Source organism: Lactuca sativa, chromosome 1, assembly GCF_002870075.4.
Source record: "Lactuca sativa cultivar Salinas chromosome 1, Lsat_Salinas_v11, whole genome shotgun sequence".
In the NCBI taxonomy this organism is placed as follows: domain Eukaryota; kingdom Viridiplantae; phylum Streptophyta; class Magnoliopsida; order Asterales; family Asteraceae; genus Lactuca; species Lactuca sativa.
In genome coordinates this window covers 32,137,985-32,164,882 of record NC_056623.2, presented here as the reverse complement: position 1 = coordinate 32,164,882, position 26,898 = coordinate 32,137,985, and the positions used below count along the sequence as shown (strand labels likewise).

The window sequence follows — 26,898 nt, the reverse complement described above, 5'->3', positions numbered from 1 at the left end:
AAGGTGTGTTTCTTTTCTAGACCCCAATAAATCATGTGATTTAGACTAAATGGTCATTTTACCCTGTATATTAGCAAACAATTTTCACAATACTCATTAATTCTAAAAAGGTTCATCAATCTTAATGTGAGAGGAGTTTGAGGGGGAGAAAAGAGCAGACATGTAAAGGATTAGTGTCTAAATATGTTACACTTCTTAGTAGGCTTGGGTTTAGTTGTGTAATTTGTGGCTTAAGTAGAGAGATGAGGGTAATAAGGTCTTTTTAATGTTAGAACATTTAGGTAGGTTTAGTTGAGTATAAATAACAAGTTAGTTTTAGTAGTTCTTCTCACTACAAAATATATGTCATTTAGTGGCACATAAAAAATGCCACTAAAATCCAAAAAAATGCCACTATAGGCTATTCGGAGAATCCGCGACATATATAAAAATTGTCACTAGAAGTGCTCCAACTAAAATTCTTTAGTGGCACTTTTCGGATTTGACGTTGCAGCATTTTGCGACTTTAGTGACACTTTTTTATATGCCACAATAGAATATAAGTTTTATGTGACATTTATATTGTGCCGTTAAATACTACTTCAATTCTAGATTTTATGTTGTTAATAGCGATACATTTTTAGGTATAATATAAAATAAGAAAGCTAATTAAATTACAATCCATGAGAAATAATAAAAAAAGTTTATTGTTTTAAATCAACGTCATATAAGTTTAAATGTTGAACCGCATAGACATTAAATATAAAAATAACTAAACAAAAATTACTTTAAATTTCACTAGAGTTGAACTTCTTCCTCATGCTTCATGATACCTTGAATAATCTTATATAGAACCAATACTACTCATTCCCTTTTACGTACACATTTGAAAATGTCAATATTTATTGTATTTTTACTAGCACATTATTTACCTTCTTAAACACGAGACCAAAAAATGTTACACTAATTATGATAACATTCTATCAGCAACCTAGAATTCATATAGGGATATTTTAGTGAATATTTTCTAGAAAGAAAAAGGCAAAAGAATTTAAAAGTATCAAGGGAAATAGGAATAGATTTCTACAACGCGCGAAAATTATGGAGACTAGGCGAATAATATCAAGCCACATGTCCATATACTCATGTGTAGGGGTGTCAACTCTCGACCCAACTCGTAACCCAATACTGACCCAAACCGAAAATAGACGGGTTCGGGTTGAGATTTTTGACCCGTCAACCCGTATATATATATATATATATATATATATATATATATATATATATATATATATATATATATATATATAGGTTCAAATGTTTCTCACATCTATTATGTGCTAGAATGCACCAATAAGAATTGAGTAAACATTAAATGTATATTAAATGATATCAATATTTATAATTCTTTTTTATGGAAACTAATTTAATTCGTCATTAATGTCAATAATAATATTCTTTCATAATGAATTCATATATAAAATAATAAAAGTGTATTCTAGGAGAACGAGAGTATATTCTACTAGAATACACCCTCATTCTTCATATTACACACAACTTTATTGTATTTTAAATGAGTGAGTCTTGAAATAATGTTATTGCTGACATAAAAACCTAGATACGAATTCATTCTGAAAGATTGTTATTGCTGACATTAATGACGAATTTAATTAATTTCCATAAAAAGAAAAAATATAATTATGGATATCATTTAATATACATATAATTATGGAAACCATTTAATATCTATCATTATTTAATAAAATAATAATATAATTTTACTAAATTACTCTTGGTGCATTCTAGCACACAATAAATGTAAAAAACACTTTAACATAGCCCTATATATATATATATATATATAATAAAAGAGTAGTTCTTTTGTCATGTGTCACAATATTAGGCATTGTAATTATTATCATGACACTTGTCAATCAATTGACACTTGTAATTAATATCATGATACTTGTCAATCTATTAATTCTCCATTTCAAATTTCAAATTTCAAATTTTAAATCACATTCTATTACATTAAATTAATATTAATAATATTAGAATAAAAATAAAATAAAGTTTATACAAATTATAATAAAATAAAATTTATATAAATTATAAGATAATATATTTTACGTATTTATTTGAATCAACGATTATAATTTTATATATAACAAAAAATATATTTTAATTAATAAGTTATTTAAAATTATTAATTAATAGTTTTGAGTTTTTATTTAGAAAGTTTAATTAGTTTTCTAACCGTGGTTCTCACGGGTTATAAACTAATATATATATATATATATATATATATATATATATATATATATATATATATATATATATATATATATATATTAAATTTGATTTCCATCCGTATTCGTAATATTCCGTATCATTGTATTCCTTCCGTATTCGTATGTGACTAATCTGCATTTGCGGTTCGTTAATCAGAAAAAGAAAAAAATACATTCATTATTTCACGAGTCACGAACGAAGAACACATCCACTTTCTATGAATGCTTTCATTTTTCATTTGTATTTGAATGTTATTGACTTTACTAATTTATGTTGAAAACTTTTTTATGTTAATTACTTTAATCATTTTATGAATTTATGTTGAAAAACCCTCATTTTTTAAAATGTGTTGTTTATTTATTAAACAGGTTATATGGGTTGGGTTTGACTCATTAACTTGTGAACCTGCTAACCCATATACTTAAACGGGTTATATGGGTTGGGTTGAGGTTTCCAACCCACCAACTCGTGACCCGCCAACCCGTCAACCCATATATTATATGGGTTGGGTTGAGTTTTTGTTTTCTAACCCGTCAACCCGAACCCAACCCAATTGTCAGACCTACTCATGTGTGTCTGCAATATAATGAGAAAAAAGAAAAAAAATAAGATCAAATAATAAATTAATTAATTAAAAAATTTTAATTGTTAATTAAAATTAAAAAAAGAAAAGATAGGAAGTAGTAACAAAAATGATCCATGAATTGTATCAATGGAGAATGAAGGCCCTGATGATAAAGTTGAATCTGAGCATTCTTTGCAGAATTTCAACTTTGATATTTTTTCTATCTTCAAATATATTTTTTTTTATCATCATGAATCTAAAATAATTGGAAAGTAAAAATCATTACATGAACCAAAAACGACACTTAACAACAACAAAAGAATCATATACCTGTTGAAGCTCTTCACACTTCAAAACAAAGTTAAATCTTTTCCAATCATAGTGTGGTGCAATTGGATTTCCCATTGACGGGGATGTAAAATACCCATCTATAAATAAGGTTAAAGGAAGCTGCAAAACAAAGTAAAAAATTGAATACCAATCTTTTTATGTAAATTAATGAATAATATTTACGATTTTCTACACAAGCTACAAGGCACTGGTGTAACTGAATGCATAAGATGGATGAAAAACTCATTTAATCAATTTTGGAATTTTACATAAATCAATAGAAGAATATGTATTAACCGAGTAATTTGGTTTCAATACATGAGCAATAACTATATAGATAGCAGATTGACTGTATAATCAATTGAAAGGAATCTCATTTCCAACAACTGTTATTACCTGTTCTTGATGTGTCTTCTATAAATCCATACTACAAGAAAAAAAGATTATTCTTGACAAAAATATCAAATTTCCTGAATAGCATACAATGTTATTATATTGAGAAAAAGATTACATAAATTGACCAAACATTGCAAAGGGTGTAAATTGCTCTATGGAAGTCAAATTGCAACTGTATTGTTGCACGAGACTTCATAGTTAACAAATGTGGTTAATAAATAATAATCAGTCATTCATTGTGAAAACTTATAAGAAAAAGTGATATTTCAATACTGTTTACATATATCTTACTGTGAATACTGATCACACTTCTCACTATTGTCTGTTTTCATGGGCATGGGCAGGAACAATTCCACCCAATTCCTATGACATCTACTGTTGATGTTAATCAATATACATAAATATAAGTATACAACAATATAAAATTTTAGGGACTATATTAAAAAGTGTTAAATGAAGCACCTGTAATGCAAGTCCCTAGTAGTTAAGAGCCATAAATTAATTTCATCACAAAGTCATAAACAAGAAGAAGTGAATTTACAAATAAAATAAAGCTACATATTTTTATTTAATTTATAAAAGTTACATGTAGACCGTTCCAGTTTTTAGTTTAATGGCCAGTTCATAATTATTTGTTGCATGTTTCCATAGTTCATCAGCTTTCTTTGTGCATCCATTAGGATTCTAGTTTTGTAGGTCTACAAAGCACTCTACTAGAGGTATAACCTTCAATATCATCGTTCATGAATTATGTTTGGGACCAAAGAAACAATATACAGGCTTGTTTACCATATAGAGGAGTACATATCTATAACCAAAAAGCCATAACATCCTAATATTGGAAAAATAACCAATTCTAATAAACATACTTTAATGGTTGTTCTATAAGAGCATATCTTTATACAAACATATAATGTAAATTGAGATAATACAGCACCAAATCTCCAAATTAAACAACGAGAGTATAGATTCATACCTGGATACAGCGACGCAAATCTATGTCCATGAATTCACTTTTACTGGGGATCCTAAAACAAAAATTTACCAAGGAACATTAAACAATGTCTAAAATTAATGAACAAATTTAACTTCAGACATTAACAAAATGCATTTTACCTTCAAAAGGAAACTAGAATCTACGAGTATGCAAGCCATCAGAAGTACAAAATAGTCGATTCACAAAACCTTTTGGAAATTTAAGTGGGTAAACGAGAGTTAGGCATCGCCATGAACCGAAACCATGTATCATAGTCATTGACGGAGGCGGAAGATCATGGTTTTGAATTGACGTTTCTCTGCTTTCCTGTTTCATATGCGTTAACGATGGCGACACATAGTCTACTCAAGGAACTTATGTGAATCATATTCAAATTTTGTTTGTTGATTGAAGAAACATTCCTCCGGCTCGTGATTCGAGGCGGCATTGACAGGATCCAGAAACTCCTCTTCTTCGTTCTTGTCATGTAGATTCGAAAAGAAGGAGCTCAGAGAAGAGCGATAACGCAATAAGGAACTTTGATTCTCCTCTAGTTGGTTTTGATTTTGAGTTTACTAATCGTAATCTGGATAATGATCTAATGAAATCAACTGTTTCAACTTGGCAAACTGTCGTTGGCTGAATGTATGATGTTGTGAGCTGGTAAACGCGATCGATTAGGATATAAGAAGTGGAGGAAACATCAAATTTTAGCAATAAAATTCGATTCATTTTGGATTGGGGAATAAGAAGAGGTAATTTAATTTTTTTAGTGGCACAAAAAGAAATGGAAAAAATCACCTAATAAAACTTTAATGGTAAATAAAAAAATTATATGACACTAAATATAGAACTTGAATGGCATTTTAAGTTTTTGTGCCACTAATAAAAATATTAGTAACATAGATTATTGAGTGTCATTAAATCTATTGATTTTATAGTGAAACATAAAATATGCGACTAAAAACATATTATAGTGGCATAAAAAAGATTGTGCCATAAAATATATGTGCCACTAAATATTATTTTGTTTGTAGTGTCTATTAGTATAAAAGCTCAAAAGCTCAAGAAGACTTGCTAGTCTCTTAAATAGCAATTAGTTCTTATAATCTTTCAACTATTAGCCCTAATCATTCAATTCAAGTTCAATCTTTCATTTCTAAATACCATAGTACAACTAAATATCAACTATTAAGGCAAGTTTTTTTAGCTTAACATGTTAAGTCGCTCGGATTAAATAAAAAGAAACAACAATGTATAACTATCCACCCTAACGTGTATAACCCACTCATGCATGTCTCCCAGAATCTGTGAACTAGAACCTAAGGAACCAATTTTAGTCAAATTCGCATCCCCCTTCGTGTCCTATGTTATAGATTTAAGCAAGTTACAACAACCAATATAACAAATAATTTTCCCTAGCCGAATAAATTAAAAAAAATAAAAGAAAGAAAAAAGATACGGTTAAAAAGCAAGAGACCTACATATCTTTTACCCCACAACTTTATTCACAAACATAATAATAAGAAAAAAAAGCTTAACATCATTTGCAAGAGGACATTGCTTAATGATTTCCTTTGTCATTCTACCCTTTTCCCCTACCTCTATAAAACTTTGAAAGCCGTATACATTAGTCATCTATATATCAGCTATTCTGTAGTATAACTGCACACATTCTTAAACGGGCAGCAACTGTAGTCTATAGTCTATACACACAACTCCCTATGACAATCTTGGTTTCTTATGAGCATGAATATCATCTAAACCGTTTTCAGGGAAGGATCTTATTTTGAAGGTTACAACACAAAACAGGATCTTCAATCTGTTACACAACCTATATCTCTGATCACCCTCTAGTTTACTCCGATTGGAAATGCGAAGGCTCTCAAACCCATTATAGATCTCATTATACTTTCTCCTTAAAGATTCAGGTAGTAATTCTAGGTCCGGACATTTCCCATCAGATACCATGTTACCAAATAAACAAGTTTCATCAATGTTTAAGTCAAGATCATCCAGGAATATGTGCTTGCCAAAGGTGCGGAGAGTAACAGGTTCAGTTTTTGGAACAAATTTGCCCTCCTGCTCAACATGGATTACATCCCCCCAGTTCTCAAATGCTGAAATTACCAAATTCTTCGCTGCTTCCTGATACCACATATCAACACCATGTATTATTTTGAAAGCAACAAAAATTATTATATATAAAGAAAAAATGATTCTAGTGTTTGGATTTTAATGATGGAAAAAAAAAAAGCATGCCTTTTGGGTCTGTGTGAGTTTATCACTAGAAAGAAAACTCTTGTCCTTGAATAATCCCAACACTTCACCAGAGACATTGAAAAAAACCCTAGTTTTTGGGTCAAAACTAGAACAGTACTGCAGTTTAGCAGGACATTCTCGAGCATGCTCCACTGTAATCCTCCAACTTTTTGCATGATTTGAATGATCAAATATCTAGAAATATCCCAACATATATTATAAATACTGTAATGTTATACAGTTATAATAAGTTACTTAAGCAGCAAAAAGATAAAGAATGACGAGAATTGAGGGGGTAGAGAAATATTGCAAAAAGAAAAGAAATATACCTCCTTAAGACGTTGAGTTTGTCGAAATAAATGAACAAGAAAATCTCCCACAGTTATAATTTCTGCTTTTTCCATATTTTTAGCCAAACAACCGTGTCTATCAACCTTACGTAATCGCCATATCTCATCATGTAGAGATGGGATATAGTGCTTCGCGTATGCTGCACAATAACTCTCATTAATAATTAAGATATCCCAAACATAAACTGTGAAATAGTGTCATATGTAAAATCAATGACAATAAAAGCACTGAATCTAAAAAAAGGCAGAAAATAAAGAAAACTTATATCGTTTCTCACCTTTAGTGCGACGATCTTTGAGAAGAAAGGATCCTGACTTTGCTTCTTTGACTCGAACACCATTGGAATTATTCACAAACTTTGCTCCCAGTCTAAGTTTGGAATTCTTCATCCACTTGTCATTACGTACAAAAGAAACCATGGGCAAAATAGCAGCGCCTTGTATTAGATTCAGGCATAGATTATCCACACGACTAGATCTACTGCCTTCCATATGCCTAACAAGTATGCTGTTATTTTTCACATCTTCTCCTGTGACACCATCAACCTCTGCTTCAAGAACTAGTATTTCAACTTTTCCTGAGGCTTCAGGCCCTGACTTCACTGCTTCTTTGGTACGACTTTCAACTAAAGTCACTTCTAAAGGTACACCTCCAATTGCTTGTATGTGATCGCCAGTGAATAAAGTGGGAATGATGCTGTTTGAGAATCTTAATTCTAAACTTCTTGATTCAGATTTGTCTTCACTGTTAGGTCCAAGAAGCAAATGAGTTCATCAACAAATGGCTACAAGGTGACAACTTTTTAGTGTAATGTATAGGTGCTTACCTTTGCATGCTAGTTGTATCCTGGTTTTTATGTGACAATTCAATTGCCTCTTTCACCTGAAAGTGCATGAAACAGTTTACTTTGTAACTTTTCAATTTGAACACAATAGTTAAAAGTATGGTTTTTCTAGTTTGTAGGAGTTAAAAGATGGAGAATGGAGAATGGAAGGTAGTGATTAAGGAATGAGTTTAATTCCCCCAAATTTTGGAAGAATGTGTAGATGATTACTCAGAATTTGGTAATATATGGTTCATCCAATCATACCCAACCACCTCTGTACATTACTATCCTCATTCCATATCATCCAAAACCCACAACACCCCTACAACATAGATTACTATGAAACAGAAATCCCATACTTTAAGTACTATAAAACATGACTTACCGAAGTTGCCAGCCTTGCAGGAGCTACCAAGATTAGTTTCAAATCCAGAAGACACTTGGAATAAATTAGATACTTTTAATTATTGAAAAATACAACTTACTTAAGTTGTAAGGGCTGTGAAGATTAGGGAAAACTACTATAAAAAAATGGTTCCCATCTCCAATATGAGAACCACGTCTCTTAAAGAAGAAATGTCACCATGTAAGAATTGCACATGGTTTTCTTGGGCATTTAGTATGCCCAAACATCTCCTTGAAGGAGGTCTACATCTAACATAAGCATCTTGGCCTTTGGAGATCTTCAAGTGCCAGGTATCTACACGATTTGGTGTATAAAGAGATAGCTATAGATCAAAGAAACTATCTTGAATAAAGAAATGGCTATGGCACCTGTGTGATTAGATCAAAGTTGCTGCTTGTATCTTCTTACAGAAATTCTGTTCCTAAAACGCATGTTGAAAATGATTCAAACCTAGCTTTACTTTCCACTCCAAAATCAATCAAGTTATGGAACAAGAGCAGGAATACAGTACTTACATTTAAACGGTTGAATCGCCACATATTATGATCTACTTTAAAGTAATTTTACAGATTAATGAAGCTTTAAGATTAATATCGTTTTTTTAAGTGAAGAATTCCCTGTTGATAAACCTTGCAATACAGACGAAATACAAATTCGTAATGTAATGCACTCACTGCTATTCGAAACCATTGGTCGAATTGAGGCCGCAGTTGATGTGGAATACTGCTCAACATTTTCTTCAATTCATCCCTGTGAACAGACGACGGATAGAACGGATATAATGAAATCAAATTTGCAAAAAGAAGTAAAATCTAATTGAAAAGCATAAAGAAAAGATGGAATCCTACTCTCTGTGAGGAGCGAATCTCATTAAGGCATCATCATCTCCGAAGTTGTTCGTTTTTGGTGATCCGACGATTTGCCTGGTGCAAATCCGTGATTGATTAGCATGCGACATTTTGAATTTATCGTGAAAGTAAAACAGACAGAAACGACTGCAACTATCAAATCTATTTCTCTGATTCTCGAACTGACTGCGAGTGAGTATTATAATCATTCGAACATGATATGGTGACAAAGCTCTGTACTTTCGCTGCTGCTTCTTGGAAATTTTGGGCACCCCAACGGGGATGCTGTGGTTGTACACTCTCAAACCGTGTTGAAAAGTAGAACTCCAACTGCCCCCTCCTCCTTCTCCCCCTCCTCCTTCCCAACTAAAGACTAAAGTCGACAGCTCCTGTTGTAATGTTTCATCGCAACCCACAAATTATAAATTATTAGAGTATTCAAAATAGAAGTACAAAAAGCTTTTTGAAATATGAAAAAGCTATAAATACAGTTTTTTTTTTAATTATTATTATTATATGAAAGCTTTTTTAATATTTTTTTAAATATTTTAATTATTATATGGGTCCATGTATTTTTAATAATTTACAAATTAACAACTTGTTTAGACGTCTTATACAATCAATTTGAAAAAGCTCTTTTAAATTTTAATGTGGAATATTTTATAAGTTTTTAACTTTAAACTTCTTCATTAAAAAAACTCCATAAAAAGTTTTACTAATCTCTGGAGGCTGTTATTAGTTCTAATTTTTAGAAATTTTTCAAAATGATTACATTCAAAATAAGTTCATTTTGATTTCAAACATTGTATTTAGGGAATTTTTTTTCACACACCAATCTAACATATACCTATCACTCGAGTCTACTTCTTTTAAATTAAACAATTAAATCTAGAAAAAATTACTTTCTAATACTTTATAAATAATCACTATTTTTTTTTGCCAAACCATCGTTCATTGTTTCTTTGTTCTTTTTTATTATTATTATTATTTTAATATTTAATATATGTCTTATTTTTATTTGTTTGTTATATATCCCTTTATATTTTAACATTTTAATTAGCAAAACACAAAGAATCAACTTATTTAATAATATTAAATTAATTATCTAAATTATTAAAAATCATTATTTATTAATAGTATGATTTATTATTTTATTTATTTTTACTTTTTTATTTAATCATTTTTTGTTTAATTTTCTTGCCGTTTTATTCCAATATGTAGATTTAATGTTTTTTTTATTTATTTTTGATGTTTTGTTTGTCTATTTTTTTTTTGAACTTTTTGATGTTATTGTTCGTTTATATTATTTAATTTTAACTTTTCAACATTTTTTCCGTTTATTCAAAACTCGCTCTTAACAAAATCAAATCATTTGACTTTGAAACTTTTTCTACGGCTCATGATTTTTTTTTTGAAAAAAGCGTTAAAAATATATATTCAAACGTTGTAAAAAGTTTAAAGAATAGTTGAAAAAGTAAGAAAAAATTATAAACAATATGACCGGTATCGGCATAACGCCTGATGGTGCAGGGATTCGGTGGTCCAACGGCGGCAACTTCAGTGATCCGGCGAAGCGACGATGAAATATAACTTCTAATATTTAGTTTTTATATGTATAATTATTTGATGTACCGAATGTCTCCTATTTCAACGTTATCGCCTGCGAAATATTTAATCAACTTTTTAATATTTTTATTTTTTATTAATTTTTTTCATCGGTTTTTAATTATATATAAATTACAAAATCATAAATTAAACCCTTAAATTTTTTGAGTATTTTTCAGTAGATATAAATTATTATGTGAGAAATATATATTTTAAATATTACAACCACTATATTATTACTCGTGCACGACTAACAACGTAAAATTTATATACTGTTACTACTAGTAAACGTTTATTTTTAAATAGTAAAAAAAGTTAAATACTAAAAGAAATCTATAGAAAAAATATACATTGACATATCTTAAATAATTAGAAAAGAAAAAAAAAAGTTTTAAAGCAAGGTTGATAAGTTGGCAAAAACAAAAGTCGTGGCATTCTTTGAAAAAAAGGTAAACATGGTTTTTTTTGTTTGTTTTAATAAAAACTAATAGATGTATACAGAAATGATTAAAATAATGATAAAGTCCTTTAAAAAACAAGGTCAAATAATAATTACTATATTAACCTAAAAAATAAACCTAATAATATAGATGAATGTTAATGCGTCCAAAATAGGACCTTTATATTTATTTTCGTACTTACGTCTTATCCTTTGTTTCCTAGATGTTAGTATTATTGTTTTTTCAACTAAACCATAGATCATGTCTTTATATCCAAATATACTTTGTTTTTGGTGAAAATTTTATATCCAAATATACTTTGTTTTTGGCGAAAATTTTAAATTTATAATTTTTTTTTTTTTGCATTTCCAAAGTCTTTTTTTGATTTTTCATTCTGAAATACTACTTTTAACAATTCTAATCAAAAGTAAGATCATATTTGTTTATATGTTTAATTACTTGTTTAGTTTAATTACTGTTGGTGAAAGATGTCTCTTAACCTTAGGTTGGGATTAAGTCTTGTTGTGTACGTTATATGTAGCTTATGAGTTGAATATAGTATATGTGTTTGTCGTTCATAAAAAAAATAAAGATTTTTTTGTTATATGTTTATTATATTTCATGGGTTAACACAATAAACCCATTTTTTTAACAAATATACCCTAAAAATGTAGCATTTTGAATTATATTTTAGAGATGTTTTTTATATTTTTAACTATGTTGTATTTAACATGTATTTCCGTTCCTTGTGCTGATATATGCCACAAATATTCGAAGAATGAATTTAAAAATATCCCTTTACTGGGAAAGAGTCTAAAAGATCGGTATGTTAATCGTTTTTGTTTCACTTGTATGGATCCTAGACCTAGTACACCTACCAAGACACCTAAGAAAGCTACTATGGTTTGGCTGACCGTGCAATGCACACTTACGGTTGGTCAATTCATAACCATTCTATGGACTATATATGAGTATCTTAGATTATAGGGTTTATGGTGTATTGTATGTACACCCCACTATACTAGACTTAAAAAAAAACCATGGATTTTAGAACATTTTATAACTTAAAGTCATATTTAGCCAAATATGGTACAAGAAAAAGAAAATCATTTTTTGTTTCAAAATATAAATCAGCATTGTGTATTACAACTTACTATCAAAACAAATTATAGTAAAGCATTACATTTATAAAAGAAACTACGACGATATTTTAATCTTCCAAATTTATACTTTTGCAAACTATCATCTTTCAGCCCCTGGTACCTAAACCAGGGACACATAACAATAAACAAAATGTGTAAGACAAAAATTGTCTTATGAGCTACATTGGTTCACACATTTTGCAATATCAAAACATTTGATGAACATTGTACTATAATCATATTTCATGCATGATAACGTTCAAATGCAAAAGCTATCGAGCCATCCCGGTCCGTTATTCCATAAGTACTTTAAGTTTGTGGTTATATACCACACCACTTATGACTACTTATCGTCATTGTTGTAGCTTCTTACATTCGCCAATTGTTGTTAATGTAGCTGTTTACCGCCTCTATTCGACATCTCCATCCCAATAAGAACCAATCAACTTGATATGGTAGCTTAGGTCTCTACTTAATTTGTGAAAGGTGGTATCATCCCGTTAATACTTTTCTATGTCGTAATAGGACCTTTCGTTTTAAACCCTATCTACAAGACTCTTACGCAAAGATACTTTATGTATTCATGAGAACCACTTTTCTTTTATCATTTCAAGCACACATGTGTCACGAAATACATAACATACAACACTATACTTTGCATAGTGAAATATTTACAAGCTTTATCATAACTGTAAATAACTAGTATTTAATTTAACCTGTGAATTGTGGTGGAAAACTCGTTTGCAACTAACAATAATAAAAATTATAAAAAGAAATTATTTAAGGGAATAAATAATGTAACTTTCATTCATGAAGCTAATCATTTGCAATTTGTATGTAGAATGTGATTTACAAATGTCAACAGTCCACATAACAGTAATGATTATACCATATCAATTGTGTTAGGGTTTTATTCAAGAATTAGTTTCAAAAAAACATAAGATTTAGCAATGGTAGACTTTGATTTTGAATAACATAAAACAAGTTAATAACCAACCATGGATATTCTTGTAAAGTTTGGAAGGAAAACAAGCACCAATGAAGAAGATAAAGAAGTAAAAACCTTTGTAGTTCTTTGGGTCCTCTTGGGAGGCTTGGAAGTTGATGGAGAGTGTGGAACCTTTGAGACACCAACATGAAGCCAACTTGATATAAATGCTAGTCAAAACTCTTAAGATTTAAATCCATATCCAAATATGACTTAAAGAGTGTAGTGTCTCAAAAATCATAACAAATTTAAACTTTTCAAAACAACCAATTTACTAAAAAGAAGTGTTTACAAATCCACTGTTTCCAAAATATTATTTAAAATCAGAGTCTCCCAAGATCAACAAGATGAAACCAAGGATGTGTACGGTCATGCCTTCGCCTTACCACAGTCCTCCGAAATACCTGAAACAAAACTAAAACTATAAGTCAATGCTTAGTGAGTTCCCCCAAAGTACCACGACATAAACATAACAAACAACAACATGCATACAGAACCTTCGTGACATTCCCAATTTCACGGCCAGAAAAGACCGATTTGTTTATGCTGTGTTTTTAAAATCAGAGTAATATTTTACAGAAAACAGTTGCGGAATTTGTTCCCAAAACAAAATATGATAAGAATTTATCAAAGCATTTCTTTAAAGAAATGTATTTTCATTATATAACAAAATCCCGGGATGTCATGTTCAATACAAACCAAAAACATAAACAGAACAAAATAGACCTTATAACAATTATTTATAACTACTGGCCTATAATCCAAAATCTCTCGTTATGCCAGCCAACTTATGCTCTCGTGCCATAACCTATAATACAAAGAAATTGAGTGGGTCAGGCTTGGGAGTCTGGTGAGCATATAGGGTTTTCAACCCACAATGTTATATCATATATGTATGTATATATATATATATATATATATATATATATATATATATATATATATATATATATATATATATATATTAGAACTCACAAACTTATACAATCTCACCATATAAAAACAACTCTTATCCTACCCCATCGATCCTCACAATAACACGATCTAAACTCTCATATCAAAAAATTTCCTCTTTACCTGATCCCTACTCACGGATCTAAACTAACCTCTCATCCTGATCCATACTCCTGGATCTAAAACTAACCTCTTGATCTGATCCATACTCCCGGATCTAAAACTATACCCAATCCATACTCCCGGATTAATAACAAGTTTATCTCATTTATTGGCAGTATCGTTTTCGAGACCTCTCTCGCAATACGTGTCAATGGGTTTTTAGAGTACACCGATGAACATCAAGTTCACAACACCTACAAGTTGCGAGCTAGCCTGCTAGTGTTCCACTGGACTGTCTAGAATAGTCTGTGGTTGTCATCCCTACTCTGCTGAATGACGGGGGCCATCGTTTGGGTAAAGGTTTCACTCATTTTTCACCTATCACCCTCACCTCAAGATCTATATCACCTTTTATCTCATTATCCAACTCATCTTTTATCATGCACCAACTATCTCATCTACCCATGGTCTACCCAATATATTTGTAGATATAAAATACATATACAGTTTAACTCATTTAAAAACTATATAAAACATCCATTCCACACTCATCTCAAATAAACAACAATATATAAACGCGTAACATGTTTTTCATAACAAATACTTCATATTTATGTGTTAGAAGAAAGTAACTACACACTCACACATAGCACAAATGTAATACATTTAACCGATACTTGTATTAAAATCGTGTTTATGAAAGAGACTATACACTCACTTGATAAGACGATGATCGGACAGCGCCTCGTCTATTAAAATAATATTCTTCGCTTGAACCATGATGTTTTCTCCAAAACCGGGCTTCACGCGGGCAGAGTTTCAGCTCGAAAACTATATTTCTCGGGATCTTCGGGGTTCGGGACTTGCTTCGGTTGTCGGGTTTGATACTGGAGCTTCGGGGGGGGGGGGGGGGGGGGGGGGGGGTAAAACTTGCCAAATAGAAGAAAGAAAAGGGTGGAAGAATAGAAAATTAGCAAACAATCTGGCTGGGGGTCGCATCGTTTTTATAGGGGTTGAACCCCAGGTTACGTTGGGCGTAATCAAAGGTTACGCGGGGCGTAACGCCTCTTTCATGTGTACGCTAGCGTACTCCTGGTACGTTGGTCATACCGGGTGGATAGGATCGGCGCGTCACAAATTCGGGTATTATCTGAATTTATATTTTATTTATAAATTTAAATTATTTAAAAACTTCAAATTTCATATCTTCCTCATACGAGCTCCGTTTTCGATATTCTTTATATCCACGCGGAGGTGAGACTATGCTCTACAACTTTCTTTAGACTTTGTCGGCTAATTTTAACTTTATTTTTATTATATTATTTTTAGTAGGCCGGAACAGGAAAACTCCGTTATAAATTCATAACTTCTTCATCTGACGTCTGTTTTCGTCTGTCTTTTTACCGTTGCACTATTATTAACGAGATCTTCGGTTCTTGTTTAGATTGTTTCGGCTAAAAATCACTCGATCTAAAATTCAAGTTTCGGATTGCATATTGCTAAGCTGAAACTTAGAAAAATCATAACTTCTTCATATGAAGTCAGATTTGGACGTTCTTTTTATGCACGCTCTCGGTTTAACAAACTCTAAAACATTCGTTTAGTTCGGCTAAGGCTAAAAAGCATTTTATCGGAAATTCACTTTTTACGTCACACAACGTCGTGTCGGTTCTGTCGCGAAACTTTGACAGGTCATAACTTCTTCGTTATAACTCGGATTTCGGCATTTTTATATATACGGAATCCTTGTCACGACCACTACAACGTAGTTAAGATTATTCATTCTAAATAATCTTCTACCAAAAAGTCATTTTTGACGCTTATCGTCTCTAAATTGACTAGCCCTGATCTACGGGCGTTACAACCTTCAACATGACTGGACCGCCTCACTGGGCCTTCAGCCTATCTAAACCACTCTCTAGGCCTTTGGCTTGACTGGTCCGCTTCGCAGGCCTTCAGTCTATCCGGATCGCCCTAGGTATCTTAGCCTTCAGGACAAAACAGGACCACCACAACCCAGTACACCATCACATATCAACGTATACCATAACAATCAATAGCTAGCATATACAAGTGCTCATACAGATCTAACAGATCACTATAGCATAACAACATCCTATATACCAAGATACAGATCTAACAGATCACTACGAAATAACAGCATACGGTAAAAATCAGGATATCAGTCCAATGGGTCAGCCTTGGTGCCTTCGACCCATAAGTATAGTGTGGAAAACTCACCTCTCAATCCGAACATAGTCTGAATGAATCTCTTCTCCGACAACCTGCACTACTCGACTCCTAGTGATCAAAACATTTTCCAATCTAAATTAGTATCGATTTCCCAAAATACCCTTGAGTCAAACTTGGTCAAGTCCATGATACGTTGGTCATGTTGTCAGGGGCGAAGCCAAGAATTTAGAATAAAGGGGGTTTACATGTAATAAGATAGTCTAATATATTTTATATTTGAGCAATATACATAATAGAGTCAGTAAATTTGAAACTAAATCGAAAAAGAAAAAATCATCTAAATAGAAGTTATATAGATATCTAAAGAATCGATATTCAAAAGTTGTCAAATAATCATAAGCACATATTCATAGTTAGGTTGTGGACATCTATTATGAATATCTTCTCTCATATTATTACTAACAATATGCAAATGTATGCAAATGTGGTTCATGAACATCTTGGTTCTTTTCTTACTCATGGTTTATCTTATGAATATAAAAAACAAAATTAACATTGATAATAACATCACTAACTGCAAATTATAGAAAATTAAATGTGTACTATGCATTAAAATTTACTTTCTTAATTCTTGTTGATCGGAGAACGAAAATCATGTCATGTAATTTGTAAGTGTTAGCAAATGTAGCCAAGACTAAGCTATGTATTTAAAATCACATCGTTTAATTAAATAAAAAGGATACCAAGACTTTTGGCAATTAAAAAATGGAAGCTACGTATATGGGCTTTTAATCTGCTCATGGCCTTATTATTTTTATATACCATAAAGAGTTGGAGGGGGCGCAACTTTACTACAAATTGATTTGGACTTCAATTTAATGGCTATTTATTTCTATATAGCAAAGTTGAGTTTATTTTTAAATAGAGATTAGGGGGCGGAGCACCTACCTGCCACCTTATTGTCTCCACCCCTGCACGTTGTGACCTCTAATGGTCACGTCGTGACCCAGTAAGTCCAAAATAGACGAGGATCGTCATCCTCACGTCGTGACATCCAGGGTATGATGTTGTGAGAATGTCCCTAAACAAAAGTTATTAATGAAGTTCTTATTCCTTTTTTCCAAACAACAAAATCCTTCCTGGGGTCTTAGCCACTCCAGAGCATCATAAAAATCGTGGCTTTTTGGACATGCATGTTCTAAACACTACTTAAGTGCAAATGAGAAAATGATACCAAATCTTCATGCAAGAGTCATAAAACTCCACCAAAATCCAGATCTAGAACTTATAATACTCAAGAGGCATTGGAGATCCATAAAGTTGTTAACTTTAAGGATTCTGACCACTATTTCATCATGTGAATGTAGGATTTAAGCATAAAAAACTAGATCTAATCTTATAGACTCATAAAGCAATGAACTTGAAACTCACAAAGGCTCCAAAACGTGAGAGGGTGCTTGATGGCAAGACTTGAATGCAGAAATGATGGGCTAGATGCTCTTCCTCTTCTTCTCCTAGGCTAAAATTGTAACACCGTAAATTTTCAAAATAATTTTTCTTTTTCAAAATCACATAATGTATCACATCACAAATCAAAATCCATAATCAATACTGTTTTCAAAAACAAATCCCAAGATCTCTACACATAATAAACTCCATCGGTGTGTGTGTACGTGTCAAGCCGTCGCCTTCCCACGGTCCTCGCTGGTACCTGAGACATCAAACACAACAACTGTAAGCATAAATGCTTAGTGAGTTCCCCAAAATACCACATACCACAAATACGCCACTCAAGGCTAAATCCGACCCTCTGGTCTAGATGTCTCAACGGGACCCTCCAGTCCCGCAGCTCGTCGGACCCTCCGGTCCGGTCACAGCTCATTGGGCCCTCCGGCCCGGTCAAAATCGTTGGACCCTCTGGTCCGGTCTACACAATCATACAACATACGTATAACACTTAGCACGTAATCTCATACATAGCAAATAATCTCATAAATAACACATAAGACCCTCTGGTCAACTCATAATACCACTCAAGGTAACGTATAGTGAGAAGACTCACCTCGCGTGTCTCGGTAACTCGTAAATCTCTTAACCACTAGTGCTCGATCTCCCGAGCTATCGTCCTCCTACAACACAAGTGTATTTCTGCTTAATACTACTTGACTCTGGCTGACTAATACCACGAAGTCAAACCAGTCAACACTGATCAACGGTCAACGGTCAACGGTCAACCCGACTCGCCGAGTCTGGCGTGGACTCGCCGAGTTCCTACGGAAACCCGATCCATCTGAATCTCTTCCGACTCACCGAGTCACTCACCCGACTCGGTTACTCAACCCCTGGTTCGCAATCGTTGAACAACCCGCACCAACTCGCCGAGTCTGGGGAATGGACTCCGTGAGTGCATTCCATGCACAACCCCAAACGACCTTCTAAGGTCAGATCCGCTTCACTAATTCATAGATCCAGTCTCCTTAAGCTTATTGACCACGTAAAGTCCAAGTCTTGACGCTCATCAAGCATTGAATAGCTCATGAATGGTGTTTTAGCCTCAAATACATTGATCCCCAACCAAAACCTCCATGGATGCATATAAAGCTTTGGCAATGAGGTGCTCTGGACCTCTATGGGTCCAGATCCAGGACCTTAACTCGCTAAGGGACCATGAGGACACTAGATCTAGCCACAAATGGGTTCAAAAGCCCTAAATCTACATGAACATCACAATAACAGAGAATGATTTGAGATTGTACCTCAGTTGTGATGTTCTGGACCTCAAATCTTCAAGAATCCACCCCTCTCTTGCTTCCTCTTGACTAGATCTCCTCTTTCCATGCTAGACAACAACTCCAAGATCAATAATGGCTCCTTCCCTCACTTGAATCACTCAAACGCTCTAGGGTTTCACTCTGGGAACTGATGAGTGCAAATGACGGCCATAAGGCCCTTTAAATATGCCTCAAACCCGAGAAATTAGGGTTTCATTAAACAGCGTGGACTCGCCGAGTCCACTCTTGGACTCGCCAAGTCCGGACGCGAACCCGCGTCCAAATCCGCGATCATACTCGGCGAGTCTAGGCTCCAACTCGCCGAGTCTCCTCACAAATTACCAAAAATAAATAAATAAATAATACCTGGGAATCCGGGCTGTTACAAAAATCACCCAAAAATGAGCTCAAGATCAAATATGAGTGTTAGGGTTCCAAAAAGGGATGTATGGAGGTGATGGGGACTGAGGCTGGGCTAACCCTAGCCCTCACTTCCTTTAAATACGGGGCAAAACCCCAAAATTAAGGTTTCATCTTGGACTAACCTCACGTCTTGAGCCATCACACTCTCACGTCGTTAGGCCCAAAAATGATGCACGGCTGCATCAACTTCCTCACAACGTGACACCTAAGGGCTCACATCTTGAGTAGGGTTAAATCTTGAAATTTAAAACTTTTGCAATCCCTCATCTAAATTGAATGTTATAAAGAGAGCAAAATGCAAGCAAGTAATCTTCCAACACTTCTTTGCAAGAGAGAATATGAGAGAGTATGAGGGAGCTATAGTTTTGGTAAGTGAAAAATGAATGAATGACAGCCTTCATAAAGCAAAATCATTACCCAAGAGTTCTTAACACTTGGTTATGGGTCGTAGTCCAATTAATAATTGGATGTTATTGTTTTTTACAATGTGGGTTTTCGAGGCCAGCAATCAGAGATTCATTCGAGTGATTCAGCAGCTTGAGGTGAGTTTCCTCATTGTGTTTAGCGAGTCGAAGGCACTAATGCCGACCCATGGTTTATTATGTTAGGATGCTAGATGTCTGTGTGACTCTTGCATGTGTTATGTGTTGATATGCTTACCGGGCGAAGCCTGATGTCGGGCGAGGCCCGATGACTGGATTGTATGTTATTATCTTTTTGATATCACATGTGTTTGTGTGATTATATGCTATGTTTATATGTATACCGAGTGGGGCCTGATGTCAGGCGGAGTCTGATGACTGACAGATCTGTATACCGAGCGGGGCCCGATGTCGGGCAGGGTCCACTATATGTTGATATGTACTGTAGTGATAGGGGGTAATATAGACCCGGTATCCGGTTGAAATAGACCAAAGGGGATTGCAAGCACCCATATATGATTGGTTGTATGTATGTATGGTATGTGGTATATTAGGAAACTCACTAAACTTTTTGCTTATGATTTTTATGGTTATGGTTTTAGGTACTTCCAGTTCGAAAGTGAGGGCCTAGTTTGATCGCAGCGCATCCACCCATGTTTCTACATTATGATGATTTTGGGATTGTACTTTGATAATTGTTTTCCTATAAAGTACTTTTGAATATTTAGAAAAAAAATAATGAATGTTTGGCTTAAAGATAATTAATGTTTTGATTGAATTAAAATGAAAATTTTACCTCATAATTTGTGGTACGTTACAACTTCCCACCTCATGCATGCATAAGAGTACACCCGGCGTACCTTATGTACACCCAGTGTACTCGGGTCCAACACAAGAAAACAAATGAAGTCATTGCTAAGACTTTTACCTGACAAATCGGACATTACATCTAGTATATTGCAACGAGGCATTACAACCCTTTCCAAGTGTACAAATGACAATCAAAAGCAAGAAAAATCACCAAAAATTGCCTAGATGAGAAAAGGGAACAACTTGACATAAAATTCATCTTTTAAAGAAAAGCATCAAAAGAAATGATCATATTAGTCAAAAATCATCACTTCAAGTGGCGACAAAGTGACTATTTTGGGTTGTTTCAGTAAACCCAAATCATGGCCACTTCACGTGGCTAGCAAGTGGCGATTTGATGTTGTCAATCATTCCTTCCAATATCTTCAAATTGGTTGCGTCTAGATGTATTGTGTGTCACAATTACATATGGAAAATGAGAAATTTATTGGAATTTATAGCTTCAAAATCTAGATTTAAACATTTTGATATTTTGATGTAATTAAGGTGGAAACTGAAAGGGTAGCATTAAAATGGGTTTATATTTAACTTTTTGGAATTAAAAGAATTGAAAAACAATAATTATCATTTTTCTAAAATTTTCTAAATTCCTTTGTAAATTTGGAAAGCGAAAATTTTTAACAATTTGTTTAACTAAACACCTTTCAAAATTCTTATTTTTTTTTATAAAATTATTTCAGAAAACGGCTTATTTTTCCACAATTAAATGCTTAAGGGTTCCTTTTAACCTTACTGCCTTACATGGCAATAGCATGACCAAGTTATTCTCTATATAGAATCATACTTCAATTTTCTTTATAAACTAAAGTTGATTATATGAAACAAATAACAATTGGGATCGATACCCATTTATATTTTATAACACCAAACGGTGCTCAACTGCCAAATCTCTCGCACAAATAGCATGAATAAAACAACTTCAAGTATGTACATTCAGATGATCTTGCTACACCATTTTTTTTTTATTAACTTCTTAGATCCATGCCAACTCCAACATGGAAAGTAGATCAACATTTGAAATATCTTTTTTCGTGTATTGGGTGATCAGAATTTGGCCAACGGGGTAACAAGTTCTTGCAACATCATACTCCATCCAATCAACAATCTAAAAGAATTGCTTATGCTCCAGCCTGCATGTAATGTACACGAATAGAGCAACATCGTATCACCTCAGCCAAATCACACCTTCTACACCCAGAACATACAACATATAATCTAATCAGTGATTCATATGTCCAATAATCGTTCATTCTTAGAAAACAGAACATCTTTTTTTTTATTATCTTTTTATACTTTTTCCAGTTTGATAAAAGGTCCCCAGTTGAAAAAAGTACCTGCTGTGGTGTTTGTATATACACAAGAAACCATAAATTTGAGCTTTAACTCGCTCTAAAACCGAGTATTTTCATCCACCAATCGAGCATTTGACGATAAATCCCCTTTGCGTATCTCTAACATAAGTGAGAACCACTTTACAACACTCGACACAATCTTCCATCTCCTCTGAGCTTTCCCCATGCCCGAACACGGAAACAAAAACCTATCAACCGCACACTGCAAATCACCGGGTGAAAAAGAAGAAGAAGTACCAAGATACTGCAAATGCATCGATGAACTCGGGTCACAAATCAAGGTGTTGTCCACATGGCATTCGAAGTCCATAGGCTCATCAAATCCAACATTGATTGAACCCATTTGATTCGACTCATATTCACTTGGAGATGGAGCGTTCATCTGTGGGTAATCAAATCGCCCTTTTGGAAGGTAATCATTATTCCCTATATCTTCGGTTAAAGTGCAAGTTCCGGTTTTAAGAGATGCTTCATCATCATAGGAAACAACTTTCTCCAAGTTTTGAAATGCATATATCACCAACTTGTGGGCTTCCGTCTATATATCCATTTTTCCAAGTTGTCAGAACAGAACAAGTTGTACTGTGTCATGTAACAAACACAATAATAATGAAAGAGAATATGCGTTGTCTTTGAAACTAACCTTTTCGGTTTCTGATAGTTTGTTGGAAACAACATATTTGCAATTCGAAAGGAGTCCAAGGACTTGTCCCACAATATTGAACACAACGCCATCCCTTTGATGAGATTGAGGACAATACAAGTACAATTTGTTATCATCAATCACGCATCTTGTAGCATGTTCCACAGCAACGTCCCACATTTTAGCAGACATACCGGATCCGAGAATCTGCAATGATAAGAAAGCGGTTAAAAATACAAACTTTATGAGCAAGATAATACAAAAAATGCAACATCTTACATGTCGAAGCCTTGCAGGGTAGAGAAAGTAAAGAACTAAGAAATCTTTGACTGTTTTGACTTTTTCCTTGTTCAACCTCTTGTGAAAAGCTCCATCCTTGCTGATTTTTTCAAGTCTCCATACCTCATCAGACAGATACGGTGGGTGATGTTTCTTGTATACTAAAAACCAAGAAAAATCACATCGTCATATTTATTAAAATAGTTATAGGTTCTGTTTCTTTTTTACTTGATAGACTTAATATGGACATGATACAAGGGTTGTTTTTTTTCCCGATAAGCCTTGTATACATAAGGTATCATGTTTGTTTTCTAGACTGAATGACCATTTTACCCTTACATTCCAGATTACATAGAGAATGATCGAAATTATTAAATAAACTTACGTTCCCCACGATGATCCCGGACAACAAAAGATTCCGACTTTGCTTCTCTCACTCGAATTCCATCAAAATTGTCCAAAACCCGTGCTCCCAGTCTGAATTTCCGACTCCTTGTCCAGCTTGAATTGTCTGTGAAAAAAAGATCACCCACTAAACCTATGCCTTCTTTAAGATTCAAAAGTGCATTTCCATGAAGAAGTGGTTTCTTCCCACGTCTCGCTCTAACAATGTTAGCACTGAACTCTTCAAGTGTCCAACTGTCACCAGAATCATCACCAAAGTCTCCCTCAAGAACCACTATTTCCACTTTTGCTGATGATTCGATCCCACTGGAAATCGTTTTCCCAGTATGAGCGTCAATTAATGCTACTTTTAGCATGTTGCAGTCTCCTCCTTCAATACGAGTCCCGGTAAAAACCGGAAGAGATAGAGCACTTAGGAACTGTAACTGTAAGTTCTTTGGGTGAAAAGATTCTATCTCATCCTCACAATCCCTGTGTAAAGAACATACGTTAGTAGTCTTACATAAAAGTAGTATTCATCATGCATTCATGCCTTACCACTTCATGTGTGCAAAATGTTTTTCCAATGCCATTTCAACTTCCTCTTTCACCTGTACCCAGATATAGTTATCTAATTAGCAATAAAAAAAGTTCACTAAATGAAATAAGTAGGACAAGTAAGTAGTAAGCGTATTTTGTTCATTTTTTGCTATATACATTAATGCCAATATAAGTATCTTATATAGTGTTGGATTCAAAATGGATATGAAAAGAAATTAAGAGGATCTTGTTACATACTACTCTGCGGATCAAGGGCTCCAAAACTGGCTCCACATACTTGTGGATTGTACAGAACTTCATCACTTCCAACACTGCACTGTATATATCAAGATTCAATAGTTACTTTTCTCTGAATCTTCTAAAGTCAATTACGATTCCTAAAAGTAACAAATTAAGCACGAATCCCGCTAAAACAAATACGTGGTGGCTAGGAATCGTATACAGCACCAGAAAAAACAGATTTAATTGAGTAATACTAACGAACCAAAAACAAACATATTCAATTGGGGGGTGAGTAAGGGTTTGACGGAGTTACTTTCTGAAAGAAGGACGTTTACGACGGGCTGCCGCATCGGAAAACGACTGATGTTCCCGTTCTTGTTCCTGTTCTTCCTGTGAAGAAGTACTGACATCGTCCTGCTTTTGCCGCTTCTGCGACATGATTTACTAGAGCAACCGGCGGTGGTGGTGGAAGCAAAATAAAAGCCGGAAGTAGTACTACTAGAGGTGGAAGGTGATGAGTTTGAAAGAATCAGTAATCAATGAATCGATGAAGATGAAGGGAAATCGACAAGACGACCAACATGCGGTGTCAGACTGGAAGACAAAAATTCGAAATATTCTTTTAAGAGAATTAATTGCAAAGGAACAAATGAGTCTTAAGGTAGCCATCGGCAAAGACAATCTACGGAACACGCCGAAATTTTGGTCCATACGACGGAAACGGAGTACCATGTTTATATCCTACAAATGTTTATTATTAATATTTAGGGATAAGTCGTGGGAGGAAAAGGTACCGATCCGTCCCGTTCTTGATTTTCCGAATTTCGAATTTGATCGAAAGTAAATCCTGAGTACCGAACCGAATTAACATCATCAGTACCGATTCCCGAATTTCATGTATTTGGAGTACCAAGTATCGTCCCGTATTTTAAAATTCGGTACGGTTCGGTACCGGTTTCGGTACGATACCGGGATCAGGATTTTGGACAAACTGTTCATCCCTATTAATATTGCAAGATAGATTTTTCTACAACCAACGATATTAAACTACATAGAGTTTCTCAATGAAAAAAAAAAACATATATTATTTTTGTCACGTCGTGTAAAATAGTAATTTTTCTTTTGGAACAACAACAATTTTATTTCAAAACATAGCTAAAGATTGGCAAAAAAACAAAATTAAGCTAGGATTAGATTTATTATCTGCTCCATCTAATTAATTATAGCCTTAGAATTCCATAAAGTAAACCAACAAAGAAAAAAATGTTGAATAATGTTATAAAAAATAGACTACTTCCTATAATTGAATGACCGAAATAAAACAGAATTCAGGTACGACCAAATGACACATACTCATAAATATATGTCACCCCAACAAAGTCTTTCCACAATCGATCGCTCCATTCTAGCCACCAAACCATCAACCCAATCAAAAATATATGTCACCCCAACAAAGTCTAGAATCTATAAATCTAGCCATATTACAAACCGACTCCATATTTGAACAGCCAAAGAACACTAAAAGAACATATGCATACTATTTTCCAGAACAATTTGACAATTAGGATATAGGACCGAATCCAACTCCACTCAACTCTCCACCAAATTACAAGAAAGATGAAGTCTATTCAACAACAATCTTCTTTAAAAAAAATATGTTAATCTTTATCAAAACAAATTTATTTCATCTAGTGACCCTTCCTTCGACAAACGATGATCATAAATATACCTCCTAAGCCAACTTGACTGTAAAAACACCAATATGATCCAAATCCCAACCTCATTTATCTGGATTTGATTTCAAAACCACAGAATCCAATAATCCCAACAACTTCTCGAGGTGGATAGAGCAAAGAGCCTATTAAACTGGTCCTTAAGAATCAAACCCCAACACCGAACATCAGTCCAAATTTAGTTATAGAGCCACTCCCAAGTGTTATAGCCATAAAGTTATTTGAGATAACATTACGTGCATGTAATTGATTTATAGAGCAAGCAATTTTATGCCACCCCCCCCCCCCCCCCCTCTCATACAAACTGAGGACCACCCTTGAAACCGCCATACTCCCCATAAAAACATTTCATAAGCCTAACCCAAAGAGAGTTTACCTTCTAAAAAGAATCATCACCTCCATTTATACAGCAGGGCCAAGTTGAAAAAACCTCTTTTCTCTGTAGAATTAAGAGAAACATCTCATTTGACCCATTGAATATGACGTTGATCTCGTCCATACCCCAAACAAAATCGAGATCTATAGGGCTCCAAAACATGATAAGTTGTGGTGGGAAGACGAAACATGAAGAAGAAATAAATAC

At 33.7% G+C, this 26,898-nt stretch overlaps 2 protein-coding genes across 3 annotated transcripts; both read right to left on the bottom strand.

Annotated features, from left to right (window-relative positions):
• Nucleotides 1-6,023: 6,023 nt before the first annotated feature.
• LOC111913517 (calmodulin-binding protein 60 A) lies at nt 6,024-9,649 on the bottom strand. Its single transcript, XM_023909219.3, has 8 exons — nt 9,472-9,649; nt 9,232-9,306; nt 9,058-9,133; nt 7,978-8,033; nt 7,429-7,895; nt 7,130-7,290; nt 6,801-6,995; nt 6,024-6,686 (listed from the first exon to the last, which is right to left on the bottom strand). Exons 2-8 carry the CDS (start codon nt 9,252-9,254, stop codon nt 6,261-6,263), a joined length of 1,404 nt encoding a protein of 467 aa, XP_023764987.1. The 5' UTR covers nt 9,255-9,306; nt 9,472-9,649; the 3' UTR covers nt 6,024-6,260.
• A 12,304-nt stretch (nt 9,650-21,953) lies between these two features.
• On the bottom strand, nt 21,954-25,274 carry LOC111913516 (calmodulin-binding protein 60 A). Of its 2 annotated transcripts, none has more exons than XM_023909217.3 (8): nt 24,896-25,274; nt 24,598-24,676; nt 24,358-24,410; nt 23,801-24,291; nt 23,416-23,576; nt 23,137-23,343; nt 22,476-23,031; nt 21,954-22,326 (listed from the first exon to the last, which is right to left on the bottom strand). In XM_023909217.3, exons 1-7 carry the CDS (start codon nt 25,018-25,020, stop codon nt 22,531-22,533), a joined length of 1,617 nt encoding a protein of 538 aa, XP_023764985.1. In that variant the 5' UTR covers nt 25,021-25,274; the 3' UTR covers nt 21,954-22,326; nt 22,476-22,530. The 2 variants fall into 2 exon arrangements, with proteins under 2 accessions (XP_023764985.1, XP_023764984.1); XM_023909216.3 differs by having other exon boundaries at nt 21,954-22,329; nt 24,896-25,273.
• Between the last annotated feature and the right edge of the window lie 1,624 nt (nt 25,275-26,898).